The sequence below is a fragment of the Plasmodium vivax genome, chromosome 4, assembly GCF_000002415.2.
Source record: "Plasmodium vivax chromosome 4, whole genome shotgun sequence".
NCBI lineage: Eukaryota > Apicomplexa > Aconoidasida > Haemosporida > Plasmodiidae > Plasmodium > Plasmodium vivax.
This window is the reverse complement of record NC_009909.1, coordinates 756,432-777,140: the sequence shown is the minus strand read 5'-3', so window position 1 is coordinate 777,140 and position 20,709 is coordinate 756,432. Positions and strand designations below refer to the sequence as shown.

Genomic DNA, 20,709 nt, shown 5'->3' with positions numbered 1-20,709 from the left:
AACAAATGAATAAGCAATTTTAAGACCCCAAACTGTGTGCTACTCCTCGGCCACGTCATGGGAATAATAAGCCAGCCCGCATGTAGAGGAAAACGATACAATAAGAGGCAGCATATATCTCCTTCCTTCCCATGACATGGTGAGTATCACCCCAAGTGTGTACTTACACGAAACACACAGTCCGTGTGATCGTTTAAGCTGGGGAAGCTCGCCTGACGCGGGCCCCCAGTTTGGCAGCTGCTTAACCGACGTGTGTTGACACCCTTTAAGAATACCTACTAAAAAAGGGACCATCTCCGGTCATGATGGGCACGTGTACTGTACATACAGCTGGGGAGGGGGAATCGCCCTGCACAGCGGCCTACACAGCTACTGCCACACCTGTGTTGATACAGCCCCTCTGCCCTTCGCTGACCGGCGATAAACTGGAAAAGAGAGTCAGCATGGTGTAGATATCTTTACCCCTTCGAAAGCCACTTATTTTGGGAAGTGAGCAAAAAAAATGCCAATTGACTAACCTTTCAACATTAACACACAACGTAGTTCTTTGCTAACTTCGTTTTACCGGCGCTTTGTTCCTCCCTACCATGGCCCCCCAGGGACATGATACATATGTATGATAGCCCAGTATGCCTTCCCCATTAGGCGCTTACATTCCTATCTACCCTTTTCACTTTTTCATGAAATTTTTAAAATTAAAAATGGTAATACTAAAATAAAGAAAAAGGAACAAAATTGTACTTACAATTTTAAGAATTTGTTTTTTTTTTTTTCCCCTACAATTCTTTACCCTTATGGTCAGGAACTACCAATGGAAGTTATTTCCCCATGAAAGCATCGTGGGGTTATTCAGCTGGAGTGTTAGCTTTCCTTTTTAAATCAGATGACATGTAGAACTTGTGTGGAATAGATCCCCATTTAGGTACCCTAAAAATGCGCTCATTTTATTTTAGAAGGAATGGCTAACAATGGGGAAAATAGAGTTACTAGGTATAAGGGCCCACCTAGTTGAGTGTAGGCATAGATATGCACACGTGTGCGGGGAAGGTGCAGCGCGCCCCTCTGTTGGAACCCACCTCCGTGTCGATCTCTGCATGTACCTGTGTGGGTATCAAAACCGACGTAGGGAATACCTTCACCAAAGGGGCAGATCCCCCCTTACATAAAAATTCCAACTTTGCAGAAAAAAAAAAAAAAAAAAAGCGCAAAAATTGTAGCTATATCCCCCTTGCAACTTATCAGCAATAACGTGACAGTAAAACCATCCCAACAATCTACTAACGGCAACACAACTGTTGTGGTTTTCAAAATGACCAGTGTATCCGTTCCGTTCAATAACGTCGCACTAATTTTTTTTTTATTTTTTTTTTTTTCTATTATGCACTTAAAAAAATTAAGGTAACGCACTTTTAGACAAAACAAGCAACTGATCAATTTATGTGAAACCTTTTCGAAACGTTTGGAATGAAAAAAAAACAGGGACGCATACTCCCATCCTGCTCTTCAAATGTAGAGAGCTAGAAAAGGAAGTGCTTTCTTTTTAATACAATGCAACCGCGCACATTTGGCACAGATCAGCCCATCATATAAATAGCTTGGAGGATCTCTTCCATTCTGCCTACTTATCACATAGAAAAAGGAGCCCCACCAGATGATGCCAATTGGTATTATTAGTACGTTTTCTTCTTTTTTCTGCGAAGTCCACTTATTTTATGTAACATCCTTCCATCAAATGCAAGTGGCCCAGGTTACTACTATTGGCAGAACTCCACTAAGAAGGATCGTCACATACGCATATGTGCCGCGTTCTCTTCGCAAACACTCCAAATCAATTTCGCCGTCCATGGGCAGGTAAAACTGGCGAAAGTGGCATGAAGGAATGCTTCAATACGTATGCGATCTTATGAACCATTGGAGCATTCACAAAAACACGCTGTCCTTACTAAACAGGGTGCGCATACAAAGCAGAAGCGTGTACATATATACCGCTTTGCAGCACACTGATTACAAAAAAAAAAAAAAAAATAGTGGCTACCTTTAACAAATAAAAGCAAATTGTCAACAAAAAAAAAAAGAAGTAGAGCAAAGTTGTTCAAGAAGGGCTGCTCCATCAATCCCTCCTCTCTGCCCCAACTCCACATCCATTTGCATAATTTGCATATAGGAAAATGTAAAAGGAAAGAAAAGGACAAACTGCGTATTTGTGTATTTGTGTATCTGCGTACCTAACTGTGCACCTTTGCCCCATTCAAAAAAAGAAAAAAAAAAAGTGTCCCCCCTGCGACATTAAATTCCGCACGCCGATAGCGAAACAAATTTCGAGTCTGAAAAATTTACGCTCTTGTTCACAGTCCCTATGGGGTTATACTTCAACGAGAAAATATCCCCGTACTCGTTAATTTCTAAAAAGACATGACCGCCTTCAACAGATGCACAGCAATTCGCCAGCATGAAGGTTTCGTCCTCCTAAAGGTAGAAACGGAAAAAGAAGGAAAAATAAATTTATGGAATAGTAACAATTGTGGGGGTCTACAAAAACGCGTCCGCACCACCTTTCAATGTTACACATTTCATGTGTTTTTTTTTCTCTTTTCATTTGCTCTTCTCTCTTGACCTGGCAGAACTTCTCGTGCTTCACCTCCAGCTTGACGTAAACGCACCCGGTTTCGTCTCCCGCCAACACGTACATGTAATCCTCTGCGCAGAGGAAAAGGAAAAAAAAAAAAAGTGGGGGGAAATGAATTTACACAAACAAGTAGTCCTTACAGGTGAATGTACCAAAGGGAACATAACTATGCGCTGTAGTCACGCCCTCGCGTCTCGCACGCACACATCCGCTGCGCATTGGGGCCTACCGTTGAAGCGAAACATACGCACTGCCTTCAGAACAATGTTAAAAAGGCGCAAAAATGGTCTCAAATCTTTGCACTTTAAAAAGTCTAGCGGTGGTAGCTCCTTTAAGGCCTTCAAATATTTCAAACTGCCCGAATGGTATTCAAACGGTTTTTCACATAACATGCGGGATTTTTTAATTTTTTTTTTTTTCTTCTTCTCCCTTTTATCATTCAAATTAGCTTCGAAATTTTCCTGATCTGCTAACCGTAGCTTCGCATCCGTCCCATTCTGCTTGATCATCTGTTCATGCCAGTCCACCGATTGATCTGCTTCCTTTTCGTAAAATTCATTCCATAAGTGCGCATAGTTTGGGGACTTCTCAACCGTTTCGACGCACTCTCTTTGGCTACCTTCCTCCCATTTGTTTTTTTCCTCTACATCGTTGGCACGAACGGGGTTAGTGTCTCTACTGGGGGTGGGGAGCATCTCCCTTTCATGTTCCTCAAAAAAAAAATTCCCTTTTTGCATCATATTTGTGGGCACACTTAATAAGCCCTCTAATTTATTTTCCGTCCCATTATCTTTTTCCCGAACAAATTGCTCATTTGAAATGTTCGGAAAAAGAACGGAATTCAATTCTTCACCATCCTCCTTTATGAGATTCTCTCCCAACATATGTTTTGCATCATCACCTGGGTCCTCTTCTAAACATTTGCTATGCTCATCTAATTCGTGATCATTGCCTGAATCTTCTTCCCCTTGGTGGGGGTAAAACTTTTTTTTAGTTTGACCAACCACTTCGACTGTCTCCATTTCTTCCACTTCTTTGCCGCTAAAATGGCTGTCTCCCTTCGATTCATTCGTGTCTTCGATGTTAGGTTCGTCCCCTTTGGCGCCTTTCTCTTCCTCCCCTTGCTCCTCCCTTTGCACTGCAATTCCCTCTGCGTCTTCTCCCATTTCGCATAAAATTTCTCCTACCTCCTTCCCTCCAGTTAACTCCTCCAACTTTATGCATGTGCTATTTTTGGCCAATTCGTTGGGGTTTTCACTTTTCAAATCTACCGTTTCGAATGAATAAACATTAAGCGGCGTTTCCCCCTTGCTTTCTTCCGCGACTTCTTCTGTCTCGTAGGTTTCTTTTCTATCGAAGAAACTCCTCTCCTTTGCGCTTGCCCCTCCGTCGCCTTCCACCACGTCTAGCAGATTCACCATGTCTACCATATTCACCGCATCTACAACCACTTCCATCGTTTGCTTATTTTCAAGGAGGGATGCGCCCCCCTCATTTTCCGCTTCCACAACTCTCACCAATTCCTCACTTTGGAAAAGCGAAAAATCATCCTCACCTCCCCCCTCAGCCTCCTCTGCAAGAAGCACCTCCTCACCCACAGATGCAGCTTTCCCATCGTTGCTCCTTTCTACGCTCACCGCTTCTACCTTTTCCTCATTTTCAAAAAAAAATGTTTCCCTTCTATGCTTCTCCGAAATGGAAGCAACTTCATCCTCTGCATCGTCAGGGAAGAAAAAAACATCAAACGGTTTTTTTGCATTATCCATTTCGAAGCTTCTCCCTTGGAAGGTACTTATCTGTATCAATTTTTCTTCGTCCCACTTTTCGGCTACACCACTTTGTTCTACTGCACAAGTTTGCTCTTCATCAAACAGGTTTTCGCTTCGAATTTCTCTACCATTTTGACCTTCCACCTTTGGTGGTACCTCCTCCCTTTCGCTATCCACGTGAGAAGCATTTTCAATTGGGAGGTTCCCATTTGGGGTTTCTTCCAATTCTTCGCTTACCTTTTCTAGCCTTTTATTATCAAAGCAGGTGTCCCTACCTTCCTCTTCTTGCCCATTGGTATTAGCTACCCCGGGGAATTCATTCGAACAGAAATTGACTTCGAATTTGTCTTCGCTACTTTGGGGGCAAATGGGGATGTCCAACGGCCAATGGTTGCTATCACCATTGCGGGTATCACTACAGTCACCATTGCGGGCATCACTACAGTCACCACTTCGTCCACCGCTACGCTCACCACTTCGTCCATCACTACAGTCACCACTTCGTCCATCGCTACGCTCACCACTGTGTGCACCTTCATGGGTAGCACTCTGCCACTCTTGGGGGAAGTGCACACCTTGGAAAAAATTCCACTCGGATTCTTCGTCATCGGGCATTACGGGCTTGAACATGGGAGGCTCATTGGAGTTGTCCTCTTCTGCCCCATTTTGGAAGTCCATTTCTGCCCCATTATGGAAGCCCACTTCTACCCCTTCGCCATCCCCTCTACTACAACTCACCGTGTTGCGGCTCTCTCCCCCGGACCCCCTCTCACATGACACCCCACCGTCTGCAACTATCCCCAATGGGCATTCCCCTTCCCCATCAATAGCAATAGGTCCCCCCTCCAACAGTGTATGCAACACAGATTCTTCTTTAAAAATGCATTTCTCATTTTTATCCCTCTCTTGGATGTGCGTGCAAACTTTGGCCTCAAATTTTATGCCTTCCTCATTTTCCTCTTCGCATTCTTCCCCCTTATTAAAATACCTTGTCAAATTTTCGTTCGATATAAATTCCTCAAACGCGGCCACTTCCTCCCTAGGTGGACATCCCTCCACTGTTTGGTCTAAATTCCCACTTTCCAGTGGAGCCCTGGGGGGTAAGGATTGATTTATCTTCACATGATCGGAGCTACCATAAAACGGATAACCATCCGAAAAAGGGTTTTCCATCTGCTGTCCATTCGCGGAATCTTTTATTTTCGCTTCATCGTTCGAGTGTTCCAAGCTTTCCTTTTCCCCCTTCCATTCAGCAGCACAACTAACTGCAAACGTGAAGGAGGAAAAATTGTCTTGGTCTATTTTGAAAAACTCGTCACCGTTTTCGTCAAATTCTTCACACGGGGGACCTCCCTGTTGGGCATTCTCCTTTGTCTGATCAGTTTTGGAGCCATTCTGCTGATGCTCACTCGGATGACCCAAGTGTGTGCCAGCTTCGACCTCCAGGGGAGCCACCGCTCCCCAAGTGGGGTTGCCATCCCACCAAGTGTCTCCCCCCGGTTTGCTAATCTCCGAAGCAAAACATCTTGCGCTTATTTTCTCATCTGCTAGGAAAACGTCGCTTTCCTTTTCCTCTCCTTTGTCATGCCGTTCATTTTCCTCGAGCGCCCAAAACAAATCGTCCTCCTCTTCCTTCTTGTCCCTCTCGTTGCTTCTCCCCTTGGTGACATTCTCAGCAGCTCGAGCAGTTGCATTTTTCGCGGCATCTACGATGTTGTCCTTTTTTTCCTCATGACTTCTCGTCGATGCGGAAGTGAATTTATTGTACAAGTAAAACATTATTTCGAAGGGGAACTTACATGGAGGCTCAGAGAAATAGCACAAAAAATTAAAATCTTCCCTTTTGCACCTCTTTAATGGGTATCTTTTCACCTCGCATTTTTTTTTTTTTTTTTCCAGTGACTAATGGATCTTATGTAACTTCATTTATGTAACTTCATTTTCGCTGCTACTAAAAAGGCATGCTTCACATCCGCAAAATGGGAAACAAGAACAAGTTACGTGAAAAGATTAATTCGCACAAAAAAGGGAAAAAAAAGGAACCCCTTAAAAAAAAGCAAAATGAATGATGACAACGTAGTGGAGTAAGAAAATTAAAACGTTAAAGTTTTTTTTTTTCGGAGATATTTCACAATTTTGCTATTTTTCTGCATACCAGAGAGGCTAAAAAAAAAAAAAAGGGTCGTATATTCGTTTTAATTCATTTAACATTTCATCGTTTTATTTTTTTTTTTTATTGTTTTCTCATTTTCCCCCCCTTTTTCGTTTAAAAAAACAAATGAAGAACGTCAAATGTTAGTCTACAAAATTTCCAGTGTTCACCATTTGTTTGAAAAAAGCGGGGGCGTGGGAAAAAAATCCCTTTACACTTTTTTGAAGGTTTTTATTTTTCCCCCCCTTTGAGGCGTGTTAAGCCAAGATGATCAGCCCAAGCTGATTTTATAAGTGCAAACCTAATTTGGAAGCGGCGATTCAACGTAATGTATACACGCACACGTACGTGGCAGATGCGTGCCTAACCCTTTGTACTCCCCCCACATCCCAATACCACACCTGAGTTAATAATGCAATTTTAGGGCACCTCGCAACCGTCGAGCCTACGCAACGTACGTGCCGACGTGGTGGCAGCTACCCCTGTGGGTTTATACGCCGTGTGCATACGCCCAAACGAGAGCGCATCCGCACAACCGCTCACCCGCACAACAGCACAACCGCCCACCCACGCGTGTGCGTCCTAAAGCGGCAAACCTGGCCCAACCCCCATTTCGTCCACGTGCGACGCCCCCCGCCGAAGGATGATCCTCCTCAGCAGGAAAAAAAACATCAAGGGGTTCCTGAACTACTGCAAAACAAAATGCCTCAACTCGCTACTAACCAATAAGAACGATGACCCACTTAAGGACGTCCTTCCGTGGAAAAGGAATGGCTTCCTTTTGGACCAGGGAAAAGGCTCAAACCTCTTCGTGGAACTCGTAAAAGCGTCTCTCCTAAAACTAACGGGGAAATACATAAGAAATAAAATATCATCGGATATTAACAAAATAACATTTGACACATCCGGAAGTAGCAACACAAAATACTCAGAAAATGTGTATAAAGAAATTTTACTTTGCATGAATGTGCTGGAGTACCAAGACGAGCAGGTAGAAAAAGAGTTAACGTCCCTACACGATTATTTTAAGAATATAAAAGGTGGGATCGATCCATATGTACTTTGTGAAAATAAAATAAAAAATATCGATGATCATATTTACAACATCATCAAAACGGACTATAACAATCTGGACGAATTTATTACATATATATACCTCTACCAAGGGAAAAAATTTCGAGTCATTTTAAGCATTCTGTTGAAGAACATACTATCCTACGTGGACAATGTGTCTTCAAAAAATAATTTTAAATTTCGAAACATCCAACGGAATTATTCCAAATCTGTGAAAATTGCCAAATCGGCAAACAACATTATTTCCAAAAAAAAACTAGCCATTATGAACTCTGCAAATAATAATATTTATGAAAAAAAAATTGGGGAAAATCAGTACAAAATTATTGCCGCGTCAGAAATTATTCACATGGGGTCTCTCCTACATGATGATGTAATTGATGACTCAAATAACAGAAGGGGAGCTCCTGCATTACATAAAAAATATGGAAATAAAATATCTATACTATCTGGAGATTTCCTCCTCGCGCGCGCCAGTTCGGTCTTCGCAGGCACTGGGTGCCCACAAATATGCAGACGATTTGCGTACGTGGTGGAGAGCTTAATAAAAGGGGAATTACTACAAACGAATTTGAAGTTTAATAACATTGAAGATGCGTTGAAAACGTATTTTATTAAGACGTATCATAAGACCGCTTCTCTCTTTTCCCACCTGTTTGCCTGCATAGCAATACTCTCTTTCAAAAATGAAAAGGTAATTGAACTTTGCTTTAATTTGGGACTCCACATAGGCATGGCATTTCAGCTATATGATGATTATTTGGATTACAAGCCAGATAAGAATACCAACAAACCGATTCTCAACGATTTAAACAACAGCATAAAAACAGCCCCCTTTCTATTTAGCTACAACTACAACCCAGATGCTGTGCTCTCCCTAATAAATAAAAAGACCCTCTCGGACACAGACATTAGCAACATCCTACTTTACATTCATAGAACAAATAGTCTCAAAAAAAACGAACTCTGTTCTTTGCTACACATCAAGAGGGCAGCAGACATTTTGGTCTCCATAATCTCCTACTGCAGGACGGCCAAAAATGCCGAAAAGGCGACTTCGCAAAAAAATGACATCAACCAGAGTAGGGAAGCCCTCATCAACTTAATTCTGAACATACTGTCGCGCAGTGCCAAGTGAGGGGGAGGCCCCCTGGTGTGCAGCCCACGCTGAGGTGGCGTGGCCGCTCAAACGAGCGGTCAAACGAGCGGTCAGAAGAACTGCCAGAAGAACTGCCAGTTAAATGCCAGCTAAACTGCCAAATCATATACAACGCGCGGAACAAACAGCTCCGCGTCGGTTCCACAGCTGGCACCCGGTGGACGAGCCGCATGGGGGGAAGTCCAATTAAGACGCTTTCTTTCATAGCAGATGTGCGCATAGGTTACGCGCGTGCCCATTCGAGTGCCTTTCGCTGTTCGAATTTTTTTTATATCCCTTTTTTTTTTCACCATCTTCGTCTTCTTCGTCTTATTCGCCCTCTTCGTCTTATTCGCCTTCTTTTCCTTCTCCATTTTTTGGTGCCTTCTCCTTCCCGATGGGGAATTTGTTTTGTTTTCTTTCTCTCAATTTAATTCGAACGGGCGCAGTCCACCCCGTGTGGGGTTGCCCCGTCTGTGGTTCACCCGTTTGCGGTTTACCCGTGTGGAGTTGACCCGCTTGGGGCTGACCCATCCTAATTTAACTGCCTCCCCCCCAGTGCCCATTCCATTTGCCTGTTTTATTCGTTTTCACGTTTCCTCATTTGTCCCCTTTTCCTTACTCGACGTGCAACACCCCACTTAAGCGCGGTCACTTCTGCGTATTGCAACTGTAAGCGGGAAGGAGAAAAAAAAAAAATTAAAAAAAAAATAAACAAAATAATAAAATAAGCATACCAAGTTGGTGTCCATTTACACAGTTGGGCAAAACTGCGCCCCTTTTTCTCTCCCACCAGATGCTAAAATAGAGGTTATTCCTCTTTGCGTCTCGCCAAAATGTTCTTTCCTCGTCTTGGTCAAAAATTTCCATGTCTATTTCTGTCTCTACGTCTCGCCCGTTTGAACACAAAAATAGCATGTTCTTCAGAATAACTTTGTACAGCCGCAGGAGGTGGGAAGCTTCTTCATTCGAGTGCACCAACGCATACGCCTCGTTCTTCGAGCGGTCAACGCGCATGAGGCAGACGTCAACTGAAGGGGTACACATGGAAGGAAAATTTCGCGAGTACCCCCACACATGCATCGCACACGGGGCTTCACAGTTTATGTCTACCCACCACGCAGACAGTTTCGAAACTGGGTAGCACTTCCAAAAAAACGGTTTACACGAGAGGTGTGACGCGGGGGCGGAAAAACAGAACGCTCATCTGATTGTCTAATGCGCAAAGGAGAACAAACTCAGGGGCACCAAACTTTCGAATGAGAAGTGGGGGCTCCTCTTGAAGGAAGCTCTCCAAATGCTGCAACAATAAAATAAAGCGCTCCAGTTCAGCAGCCTTGGCGATACTTACCCATGTGTCCAAGGAAATTCTGTATCTCCAACTCTCCTTCGAACGGGGCGATGTTTTTTATTTTCACTAAGGAGCCTGTTGCTATGGGGAAAAAAAGTCATTAAAATGTATGTCATACTGTGTAAAAAAAAAAAAAAAAAAATTCACGTCACTTCCTCACATTTTAACCTGACGGTGCACCAAGAAAAGAAATAGTCACAACAAATGGAAGCAACGCAATAGGGAGAAGAACAAAATTAACTACCACTCAGTGCAACACTCATAAAGGGACAGCGCAAACGAATGCGAATCTTCCTCCTTTTTAATACTCACGCTCAGTTGGGAATAAACGAGACAACTTGTTCTCCATCTTGAAAGAAGAGAAAGTCTTCACAGAGAAGTGTTCTCTCCACACCCCTATCCCTTTTGCATCTCCAGACTTGGCCAAAAAAAGCAACCCTTTTTACGCCTCCTTCACACGTACTTCTGCGCAGCGAAACGTGGAAAGGCGCGCGCGAAAAATTGGGTATGTAAATATTTGCTCTTGCTCGAGTCACTCACATATCTGCTTCGAATAACGCGAAAAGGAAAAATTATTTCACATGAAGGGGCAGCCAAAATTTAGCAGAAAATATAAATTTGGTAAAACTTGGAGAATATGCACTAGCGGGATTTATCCTTCTTCTCCTACTCCTTTTTCGTTTCCTGTTTTTTTTTTTTTTTCCCCAATTTTAAATCCCCCATGCAACTCCTAGCCACGCATACACATGCTTGCAGAGTACACATTTTCTCGTGCCCCTCCGCGCTCCCCCCAAACGGCATGAACGACCATTCACGTTCATGTCATCCGAAAGCAAACATATAGAAATATGAATCAATCCGTAAAAGGACACGTGGAATGGCTTTTTCACACCTTCTGTCGCCTTTTCCAAGTTAAAAAATGACTCACAAAAGAAGCATTCCCACTCTTTCGTAATTTCGAAGCATAAGTTAATACTTCCCCCCCTTCCATATTTTCAAAACATACGAATTGTAGGCCCTCTACCTTTTCTACCTCCTCAGTGGTTGTCTCATAATCCATATGGAATGTACGTAAAAATGCACTACATTTATGACCCACCTGATGACTATTTTGAAACCCTATTTGATCAATTCTCCTTTTTTCCCCCTAGCATACGTTATCTTGGAGCAGTACCATCCCTCGGGCTACGACAGGTTTGGTTCCTTCACCACTTAAGCCTGGCCGACGTGCGTGTCCGCGTTGACGTCTATTGCATATGGCTAGGCAGCCGTAGCAACCCGTGCAAACGTGTACACCTCCTACCAACACCACCCCTCTAACCGCAGAATTTTTTCCGCTCTACTTTTCTTAAGTGGCGCTTTATCCTTTCTTGCATGCTCCCTAAGCGACCCCGGTAATTTTCTCGACGCCAACAATTTGGGGGATCCCATGTAGGCACCCCTTACTTCCCCCCCCTTTAAGCCCCTCATTTTACTGCTCAAAAAAAATCCACCTAAACTGTGCAGGCAGAATATCCCACACCTCGTTAGATAAGCACCTGAAATTTTACCCCTACGATGAAGTCATTTTTCACCAAAACGACAAATGCAGCACATGTCAGATGTTAAAGTAAGGAAAGGAGGGCGCCTGCACATAAGGGCAAAGAGAGTGTGCTAAGGTGAAGCATCAGTGAGTTATTTGGGGATCCCTCCTTTAGAAAATTTACACCTACACCCTACGTAGATAACACTAATGGGCGCTAGAAAGACACACGCACCAACCCAACGTAGAACATAAGAATTTCGCAGAGTATTATTCGCATTAAAAAAAATTTGTTCCTTCTCTCAGACCTGCGCGGAGCAAACATTGCAAATATTGCTTGTCGTGCATATCGCGCTACGACCACCACTGCTTTCTGTTAAACAATTGCATCGGCGGATATAACAGCAGTTATTACCTTGCTTTCATTTGCGCAAATGCCACAATTGCCTTTCACTCCTTCTACATAAGTAAACAAAGGGGAAAGAGGGGGGTATCTCCCATTGGCAGTACCACTACCAATTGTTAGACCCTTTCCAAGTGCGTCTGTACTAGTTTCACTCATTCATTCGATCCTTTTTTTTTTTTTTTTTTTTTTCCCCTCTGTAGCTTTTCGCTGCCTTTATAACATCATCAAATATGAAAACCTTCTGAAAGGTATGGACCCCCGAAAGGAAAAGGGGACCACGAGTTGGTGACACCTTCTCATGGGAAGAACGTATACCACACGTTTAACCCTGACCCTCCGTTCACGCACACACGTGTAGATGCATGTGCACGCGCGAAAGAGCCCCTTTTTACTTCCCCCTCGCAGCCACGTTTATACACAAGGGGAGCAACGAGGAGATCCCGAATTCCTGCGTAACGATCGCTCGGGTGGGCAAATAAACACACAAACGGGCGAGTGAATAGACAGCCAGATAGGCAGCCAAATCGCGCCTCCCCTCCATGCCAAATTTCTTATATCCCCCCCTCTGCAGTACCTATTTTCCAAATGCAGCCCCACCTTCTCCCTGTTTGTGGTATCCCTGCTCAGCGCCTCCCTTTTAGCGCTCCTCTTTTCGCGTGAAATTTATTTCAACTTCTGCGTGAACATCACGAGCAATGAGAAGACAAAGTACGTCAGTTTGAAGGGCGGCACTCCCGTGAACAGGCAGTTTTACAACAAAGGTGCGGACGGACCTCCAGAAAGCTACGCCGGCGCGTTTGCATCGTGTTGGAAAATTCCCACATATGTGGCAGGCAGCATGGCACAGGGCGATGTGATGTTTTTGCTTATTTGTTTGCATATTTATTTGCATATTTATTTGCATATTTATTTGCATATTTATTTGCATATTTATTTGCATATTTATTTGCATATTTATTTGCGTATTTATTTGCGTATTTATTTGCGTATTTATTTGCGTATTTATTTGCGTATTTATTTGCGTATTTATTTGCGTATTTTTTCCCCCGCAGGGTTCATAAAGAACGTACAGGATGTGTTGTTTTACAAAAAAAACGTGGAGGAGTTCTTTAAAAAAAATTCATAATAGGGCAAGTGAGTATACTTGCCAGGCTTGCGCGTGCCAAGGTGGCCTTGTCGCGACGAGGGGTGTCGCCACGAGCGGTGTCGCGTAGTAACCCCGCGCAGGTAGCGGCGTGTACACGCGTTTATACGCACGTGTGTGTGTGCCCCAATGGGGTGCCCGAACTGGCCTACAATTTGGCCGGCAAGATGAACATTCCCGCGGCAACGTATTTAACGGCACACACGAGTAACACACACGAGTAACACACAGGAGTGGCACACTCGTGGGCGTATAAACCCCCTTCGTAAAGAGCGCACCAAAACAATTGCAGGACAAATAATTCACCGAGGGGGTGTCACGTTTCGCAGAAGGGACTCCTGTGCACAAACGTAACGTCCCCTCTGGTTTCAACAAATTCGTTAAAAATATTTTTCATTTTTTTCATGTCATCCAAGTGGTCGCTAATTTTGGGCGCATTGCTCAGCCTGTTCATGTGTGCGAAGATATTCTGGCTGCTTATTTTGGGTCCATTTACCATCGCCCTTACCACATGGGAAGCGTCTTGGTGACACCTGCCCCCCATCATCATGCTGGGACGGCCCCAGTGGATCAAATTATTTCCCTTCACCTTTTGCGCCCTCCTCAAATTGATTAGGTCCTTGATTAGAACATTTTCCCGACTCTCCAATTTGGTGTTACTACTATTATAGTTATTTACACTGCTATTATTATTATTGTCTTGCAGAATGCAGTTTTTGTAATTTCCGTGCGAATCTTCATCACCCCCCTCCTCGTTAAAACCTCGCTCGTTGCTCACTTCGGAACACCTGTCCAGCTCCCTGTTTAAGGCGAAACTGCCTCTATTTGAATGGTCGTTCAGATTTAGCTGCCTTATCATATTTTTTACCCTCTTTAGCTTCCTCACGCATTCCTGGTACTTATAAAGTAACAACTGATAATCCCTGCTTAGCAATGTTTTCGATTTCTTTTCAAAATCTAGGTCTCTTCTTAACTGTGCTATGGTCTTCAATCTCATTTCGTCCTTTGAAAGGTTTATGATGTCGGCGATTTTTCCCCCGCGCACTCCGCGTACTCCCCCGATTACTTCCTCTCCCTTTCTCATTCCACCACCATAGTGCTCGCCCAGCTCGGCTAGTTCATTTTCCTTCTCTTCCAAAATGAAGCACACCAGGTCCCTCTTGATACTACTCGACGTCTCCAAATAGTTTTGAAAAAGTAACCACGAATCGTCGTACCGTTGGTTGTCCTGCCTTTGGCTGTCTTCATACCTCTCATTTTCCACCCTCCCGTGCACCTCCTTGGCATAATCCCTGAGCTTACTCATAAAGGAAAAATACCTCAGAAGCAGCGCTTTAATCTCTTCAGGCATGTACATAAGCTTCCACAGACTTTTGTTTATCCGTTCAAAGGCGTTAACAAATTGATCGTTCAAAAATAGGAGGCTTAAGATTTCGCTTAGAATTAGACACACAACTGTGATTGCGTTTTTCTCAGCCAGCTGTGCATCTGCCACATTTGCTCCATTTACTGCGTGTAAATCTTCCACCTTTTTGGTGTACAAGTAGGACCCTATTATTTGGCCTCCTCCCGCGGGGCTACTTTCATCAACTATTCTCATCACGCGGTAGGTGTTTCCTTCCAGTGTGTTCACATGCTCTGAAGACAGACTCTCCTCTTTCACATCCGGGTGAGGCACTTTCTCCTTCTCCTTCTTCTTACGCTCCTCCCCTGCGATATCTACCTCTTCATTCGGCGCGTGGTCCTTCCTAGATAACCACTTCCCCGATTTCAGCTTTTCATTTTTCGCTTTCATTTTCTCATTCATTTTGCTCAGCGCAGCAATCTTTTCCTCATTTTCTTTATCCCTCACTTCGAGTTCCTTCAACTGGCTCAGCAGCTCTTTGGTCCTAATATCAGAGCTGTTTTTTTCGTTCAGTTCGTTGCTATACAGTAGGGTTAGTCTGTTTATTTCTTCCTTCAGGTGCGATATTTCGCTTATGTAATCGTTCACTGCCAATGAGGAGACACCCCCCTCGGTGGCAATTTCGCTCTTGGGAACACCTGGGTTGGCATTCGCTTCCTCCGCTTGGTCCATTTCGCAATTCTCATTTGGGATGCTTAATTTATTCTCTCCCTCACTGGTGTAGTTATCTCCACCAGGGGGGTCATCTCCACTGGGGGGGCTGCTCTTCCCCTCCAACTGCTTATACGTCTCACTCAACGCATCATGCTTCAATTTCAACCCTTCGAGTTCGTTTCTCAAATCGTTTATCTCGCGAACGTAATTCTCCTTCTCCTTTTCACGTGCATCAATTGAGTCCTTCATTTTTTGTATAACTCCCACATTTTCGTTCAGCTTCAACACGTAGTTATTTTCCTTCGAGCATAATTCTTCGTTCAATTGATTCGCGCTGCTTCTCAGTTCCTCCGCTTCTTTCCTCCACGTCTCGGCGTCCGATTCCCACTTCACTGCGTCCGATTCCCATTTCGCTGCGTCCTCTTTCAATTTCACTGTGTCCGCTTCCCACTTCGCTGCGTCTTCTTTCCACTTCTCTGCTTCCCCTTTCCACTTCTCCGCTTCCCCCCACGATTGTGCCTCTCCCTCCTTCAGCTTCTCCACCTCTTCGTTGAGCCTCTCCACCTCTCCGTTTGCACCCCCCAGTTGGGCGCTCAGCGTGTCCAACTGCTCTCTTTGCCTTTCCGCCTCCTCGCCCGCCTTCGCCAAGCTGCTATCCCGCTCAGCCAGCTCGTTCTTCACATTCTTCAAATCCATAACCTCATTCGTCAGGGTGCATATTTTGTCCTTCAAGTCCTCAATAATCTTCGCCTTTTCCTCCAATTCCTTTTTGTACTGGTCCACCTCCAGGCTGTCTCCTCTAGGCGCCTTCTCATTTTTCTCACTCTGTTCATTCTCTGGCTCGTTTCTCCTAAGCTCCGTTTGTATTTCCTTCTCAGTTTTAGAGGCCTTTCTTTTTTTCCCTTTTATTTTTCGAAGGGGAAAGTGTAAAAAGGATTTTAAATTGCCCCCCCCTTCCACGTCCGACTCGGAGATTTGTTCCTTCTCGGAGTCACCTCTTGTGTCTCCCCTCTTGGACTCGCTTCTCTCCTTCTCGCTGCTCCTCTTTCTACATTGCTCATCAGCACGCCGCTTATACCCGCTGAGCTCTTCCGACAGCCTGGCAATTTCGTTTCGATTCTCCAACTGCTCCTGTTCATTCTTAGCCTTCAGCTCGCTAAGCGTCAAGCTCAAGCTGTTAATTTCGTCCATATAGGAATTAATTTTCTCCTCAGAGTGGTTAACCTTAAAAAACGAAATGGTATCATTCAGGCTGTTTATCTTTCCGGTCAACTCGGCGATTGTGTGGTTCGACTCCTCTATCGTTTTTTCCTTCATCGCCAAATAGCTCTTCATTTTGGCTACCTCTTCTCTGTGCTCTTCTTGCACACTTTCCAGTTCTTTCTGTAGCGCCTGTAGGGTTGTCTTGTCCTCTAGGCTATTAGCATTGTCGGCCGTTTGGGCGCTCAAAAGGGGTTCATTCGTCTCCTCCACAATCGACTGCCCCTCATGCGGCTCCTCACTTTGCTCCCCCCTGTGTGCCGCACCCCCCGGTTCACCCATCCCACTTACGTAGTTGCCCACCCGCTCGAGAAGCTCCTCCACCGAAACTTCATCGCTGTAGGGGAGCCCCACTTTGGAGCACATATTCCTGAGGAGACTCATTTTGTCATCGTACAGCTTGAGGTACTTCTCCTCCGTCTTTAGCTTCGACTCCTTCAACTCGTCATTTTTTAAAATCAAAATTTGTTCCTTTTCGTGCGATTTGATGCGTATGTTATTTAATTCTTCTTCAAAATATTGCTGCTTCGATAGCAATTCTTCATCATACTGTTTTATCTTTTTGTGGTAGTCCTCCTTCATCTGTTTGTTTTCCTTTTCCGTTTCGCCAAGGACGCATTTGAGGTGGTCCATCTCTTCCCTAATACTTATGCTCACTTGATTGTCCGTGTCTTTTAATTTTTCCTTCAGCGCGTTTATTTCATTTTTATAATTATTTTCTATCTCTGTGATGAGTTTTTCCTTTCCTTCCTTTTCTTCGTTGATGGCGTTCATTTGCTCTTTCAATTTGCTAATCAGGTTATCCGACGAGCTGATTTCATTCTTCAGGGTGTGAATCAGATCGTTTAAGGTGTTTATTTCTCCAGTGAGTGCCTGTTTCTCCACATGTAACGTCCCAATTTCGCTGTTCAACGTGGTTATTTTGTTATGTAGCTCCTCCTTCTCGCTGGCCAGGGACTTCTTCTCTTCATTCAGCTTGTCTATCTCTCCACTGAGTGTTTGTTTTTCGTTGCTCAAGAGGTACTTCTCCTCGTGCACTGCATTAATTTCGCTGCGCAGTTTTTTGATCTCCATTTCGTAGCCACTTTTCAGTTCTGCCATTTTGCTTTCGCTCTCCTCAATTTCATCATTTAGGTTGTTTATCTGGTTGATGTGGCTATTTTTTGCCTCCACGAATTCTTTCTTTTTCTCATTCAGCTCGCTATTCAGTGTGTCTATTTCCTTTGCGTATTTTTCCTTCATTTCGTGCAGCTCTCTTTCCTTCATTTTGAGCAAATCGGTCAAGCTGTTCTCCACACCTTCCTCTTTGGGGTCCGCCTTTTCTTCACTTTCAACTTCGCTAGCTGGCTCATCTTGTGCACCCACGTCACCACCGGAGGAACTACCTTTGGCGATTTCCTTTTCCTTTTCCTTTATCTGATCCTTTAATGAGCAGATTTCCCCGTCGTAGGTATTTTTCAAGTCCAATATTTCTCTCTCCTTCTCCACAAGGGCGCTGCTCAAATCTTTTATTTCCAATTTGTAGATCTTTAGCTGACAATCATTCTTCGAGAAGCTACTGCGAAGATCATTCAGCTCGTCCTCCATGTGCAGGAAGTCATTTTCCCTCGTCTCAACTTCCTTCTCCCTCATCTTAACATTATTTAACTTTTGCAGAAGCGCATTTTGTTCTTTTTCTAACTCTTTAATTTTTTCTTCGAAATATTTTTCCTTTTCATTTGCCTTCATGTCTAGCAATTCGATGATCTTTCTCTTCTCCTCCACGTCCTTCCCTAACTGCTCATATATTTTCTCCTTCTCTGTTATCTTCTCGTTAAGCGATTCTATCATTTCGTTTTTTTCCCTTATAAATTCTTTTAACTCCCTCAGAGTATTTTCCTTCAAAATTACCTTATTGCTGACATTTTCTAGGCAGTCCTTTTTATCTTTAACTTCGTACTTTAGCTTTTCTAAGGAAATCTTAATATCTGCAATTTCAAAATGGAGTTTTTCTTTTTCTTTATTTTTTTCCAAGTACTGCTCCTGCATGTCATTCAGTTTGTCTTCCTTTTTCGAAATGAACATTTCTCTGTCATTAATTTTTTCTTCTCTCATATTTATGTCCAGCTCCTTCTCATTTAGCAGATTTTCCTTCTCATTTAGCATGCCAATTTTTTGTTTAATAAAATTCTCCTTCTCCTTCAACTCCTTTTCGTATGCCTTATCCACTTGTTTATCTTTTTCCATTTTTAACTCTTTCTCCAAATCTTCAATCTTCGTTTCGTAATTCACAATTTTGGTTGACAAGGACGTGATTGACCTTAGGGTTTCCTTCAGTTGCTCTTCCAATTGATAATCTTTATTTCTTTCCATCGCCCTGCTGTCATTTCCTTCGCCATTTTTCTCCTCCTCCTGCTCCTCCTTATCGTCATGCTTGCTCTTCGTTATAATTGCATTGTCGATTATTTTCTTGTACCAGGAGTTACTCTTGTGGTCTTTTTTTTCTGCCTCCTCATTGGCATTTCCTTCATCGTTTTGCGATTGCTTGCTTAACTTGTCCGAGCTTTCTTCCTTCTTTTTCTTCTTAAATTTGAATACCATTTCGTTTGGGGGGGTCAACCGGTGCGCCGCGTGGGGCCATGCGACGGGGAGGAGTGACTATGTAGACGTCAAGGGGAGGAGTTACGATGTGCACATACACACAGCCGCGTCTACACACTTCTGCCCCTATCCTGATGCAGCTTCTCCTCCCTTCAATGCCTTACGAACTCCCCTCTACAAAAAACCCGCATAAAATTACTAAAAACTAGCCAGGGGCAAACGGTTAGTACTCAAAAAAACAAAAAATAAAATGACAACGTAACAAAACGGGCCACCGCGGTGGCAGCTGCGGGGAAACAAAAAAAGGGGCAAAGGGGCAAACGAGCCAGTAAATCAACGGGCAAACGAGCCAGCAAATCAACGGGCAAACGAGCCAGCAAATCAACGGGCAAACGAGCCAGCAAATCAACGGGGCAAACAAATTGACAAACTGTTGCGGCCAAGTAGACCCGCCACAAAAAAAGGGAGGTCACTCAACGGGTAGCCAGAGGTTCACAAAACTGAGGGTATAATTACACAACGCGTAGGCACCTATTCCTGCAGAAATGCCTGCCACGTATGCATATGAATGTATGTACGTATGTATGTGTGCAGGTGCCCGCTCAGATATCTGCATTTGCCGGTACACATTTGTGCACACGGGCAATTCGCGGGGGGAGAAATGGGACGGCCAAACGGGGGATGCAGGTTTTCCAATCGGAAAAAAAAAAAAAAAAATGAATAAATAAATGATAACATAAAATGAGGAGTGATCCCCCAATACATTTATTCATCAACCAATTCGTGAAATTTCACGAAAACGAAACAATTCTCACTACTCACTATGTAGATGACGCGAAAAATTAAAAATTTAAAAAAAAAAAAAAAAAACTTAAACTAAAAAGGGCACAAAAAGGAATAAAGCTTCATAAAAATAGTAAAATGCGATAAAACACAGAAGAGGATTCAAAAAAAGAAAGAGAAATCAAACATAAATACCACTTATTACTATAAGGGTAAAACATGAAAAAGAAAAAAATAAATGTACCACACTGCTGAAGCCGCTGCTGTTATGAGATTAGCCAAGTGAACAGCCAAATCTAATCACGCAAAAAAAAAAAAAAAAAAAAAAAAAGCCAAAACTAGGGAAAAAGCTAACAATGAAAAAAAAAAAAAAAAAAAACAGAAAAGTCAAGGCCTGGATTTTTTCAATGCTAAGTTAACTTACAAGTAACATCTCTCACCCGTGGCTATTTTTTCTAAACCCTTTTAATAAACCACACCACGGAGCGAATAACTGAATGAATGTGTGTAGTGGGGCGCACGTAGGTATCCATACCTGTTTACTCACTCACAGGGTTAAAAATGACAGAATGAAAATAATGCTACACAACGTCAGCGAGCGCAGAAGAGCGTGATTTGGGTACACACCCTCAGCACATTCCTCGCACATTCTTCACACATTTTCTACACTGCGCAAAGCTCACCTCCCGCTAAACTTTCCTCCCAAAAGATTAACAAACAAGTGAAAAAACGTTCGTTCCATTTCCAGCACAATCTTTGCAACACAAAAAAAAAAAAAAAAGGAAATCCCCGAAAAAAACTCCTACCAGGAAAAAACCTCCCAAAGGCAACATAAAAAATGTCTC

At 43.5% G+C, this 20,709-nt stretch overlaps 4 protein-coding genes across 4 annotated transcripts, besides 5 other annotated features; 2 read left to right on the top strand and 2 right to left on the bottom strand.

The window, feature by feature from the left end:
* The first annotated feature begins 989 nt into the window (after positions 1–989).
* Positions 990–1,013: a microsatellite.
* A 1,273-nt stretch (positions 1,014–2,286) lies between these two features.
* PVX_003570 (hypothetical protein, conserved) lies at positions 2,287–6,443 on the bottom strand (the record flags this gene model as incomplete). The annotated part of the gene is made up of 3 exons (XM_001612903.1): positions 2,856–6,443; positions 2,615–2,697; positions 2,287–2,466 (listed from the first exon to the last, which is right to left on the bottom strand). The coding sequence occupies exons 1-3, from the start codon at positions 6,172–6,174 to the stop codon at positions 2,287–2,289; spliced, it is 3,582 nt and encodes a 1,193-aa protein (XP_001612953.1). The 5' UTR covers positions 6,175–6,443.
* Positions 6,444–7,190: 747 nt separating this feature from the next.
* PVX_003575 (prenyl transferase, putative) lies at positions 7,191–8,759 on the top strand (the record flags this gene model as incomplete). Its single annotated transcript, XM_001612904.1, has 1 exon — positions 7,191–8,759. One exon carries the CDS (start codon positions 7,191–7,193, stop codon positions 8,757–8,759), a length of 1,569 nt encoding a protein of 522 aa, XP_001612954.1.
* A 2,411-nt stretch (positions 8,760–11,170) lies between these two features.
* PVX_003580 (DHHC zinc finger domain containing protein) lies at positions 11,171–13,164 on the top strand (the record flags this gene model as incomplete). The annotated part of the gene is made up of 8 exons (XM_001612905.1): positions 11,171–11,177; positions 11,262–11,304; positions 11,573–11,719; positions 11,939–12,099; positions 12,239–12,286; positions 12,444–12,490; positions 12,610–12,799; positions 13,091–13,164. The coding sequence occupies 8 exons, from the start codon at positions 11,171–11,173 to the stop codon at positions 13,162–13,164; spliced, it is 717 nt and encodes a 238-aa protein (XP_001612955.1).
* Positions 11,846–11,867: a microsatellite.
* Positions 12,540–12,710: a microsatellite.
* PVX_003585 (hypothetical protein, conserved) lies at positions 13,023–19,081 on the bottom strand (the record flags this gene model as incomplete). The annotated part of the gene is made up of 1 exon (XM_001612906.1): positions 13,023–19,081. The coding sequence occupies one exon, from the start codon at positions 19,079–19,081 to the stop codon at positions 13,499–13,501; it is 5,583 nt and encodes a 1,860-aa protein (XP_001612956.1). The 3' UTR covers positions 13,023–13,498.
* Positions 19,016–19,152: a microsatellite.
* A 123-nt stretch (positions 19,153–19,275) lies between these two features.
* Positions 19,276–19,317: a microsatellite.
* Positions 19,318–20,709: the final 1,392 nt, after the last annotated feature.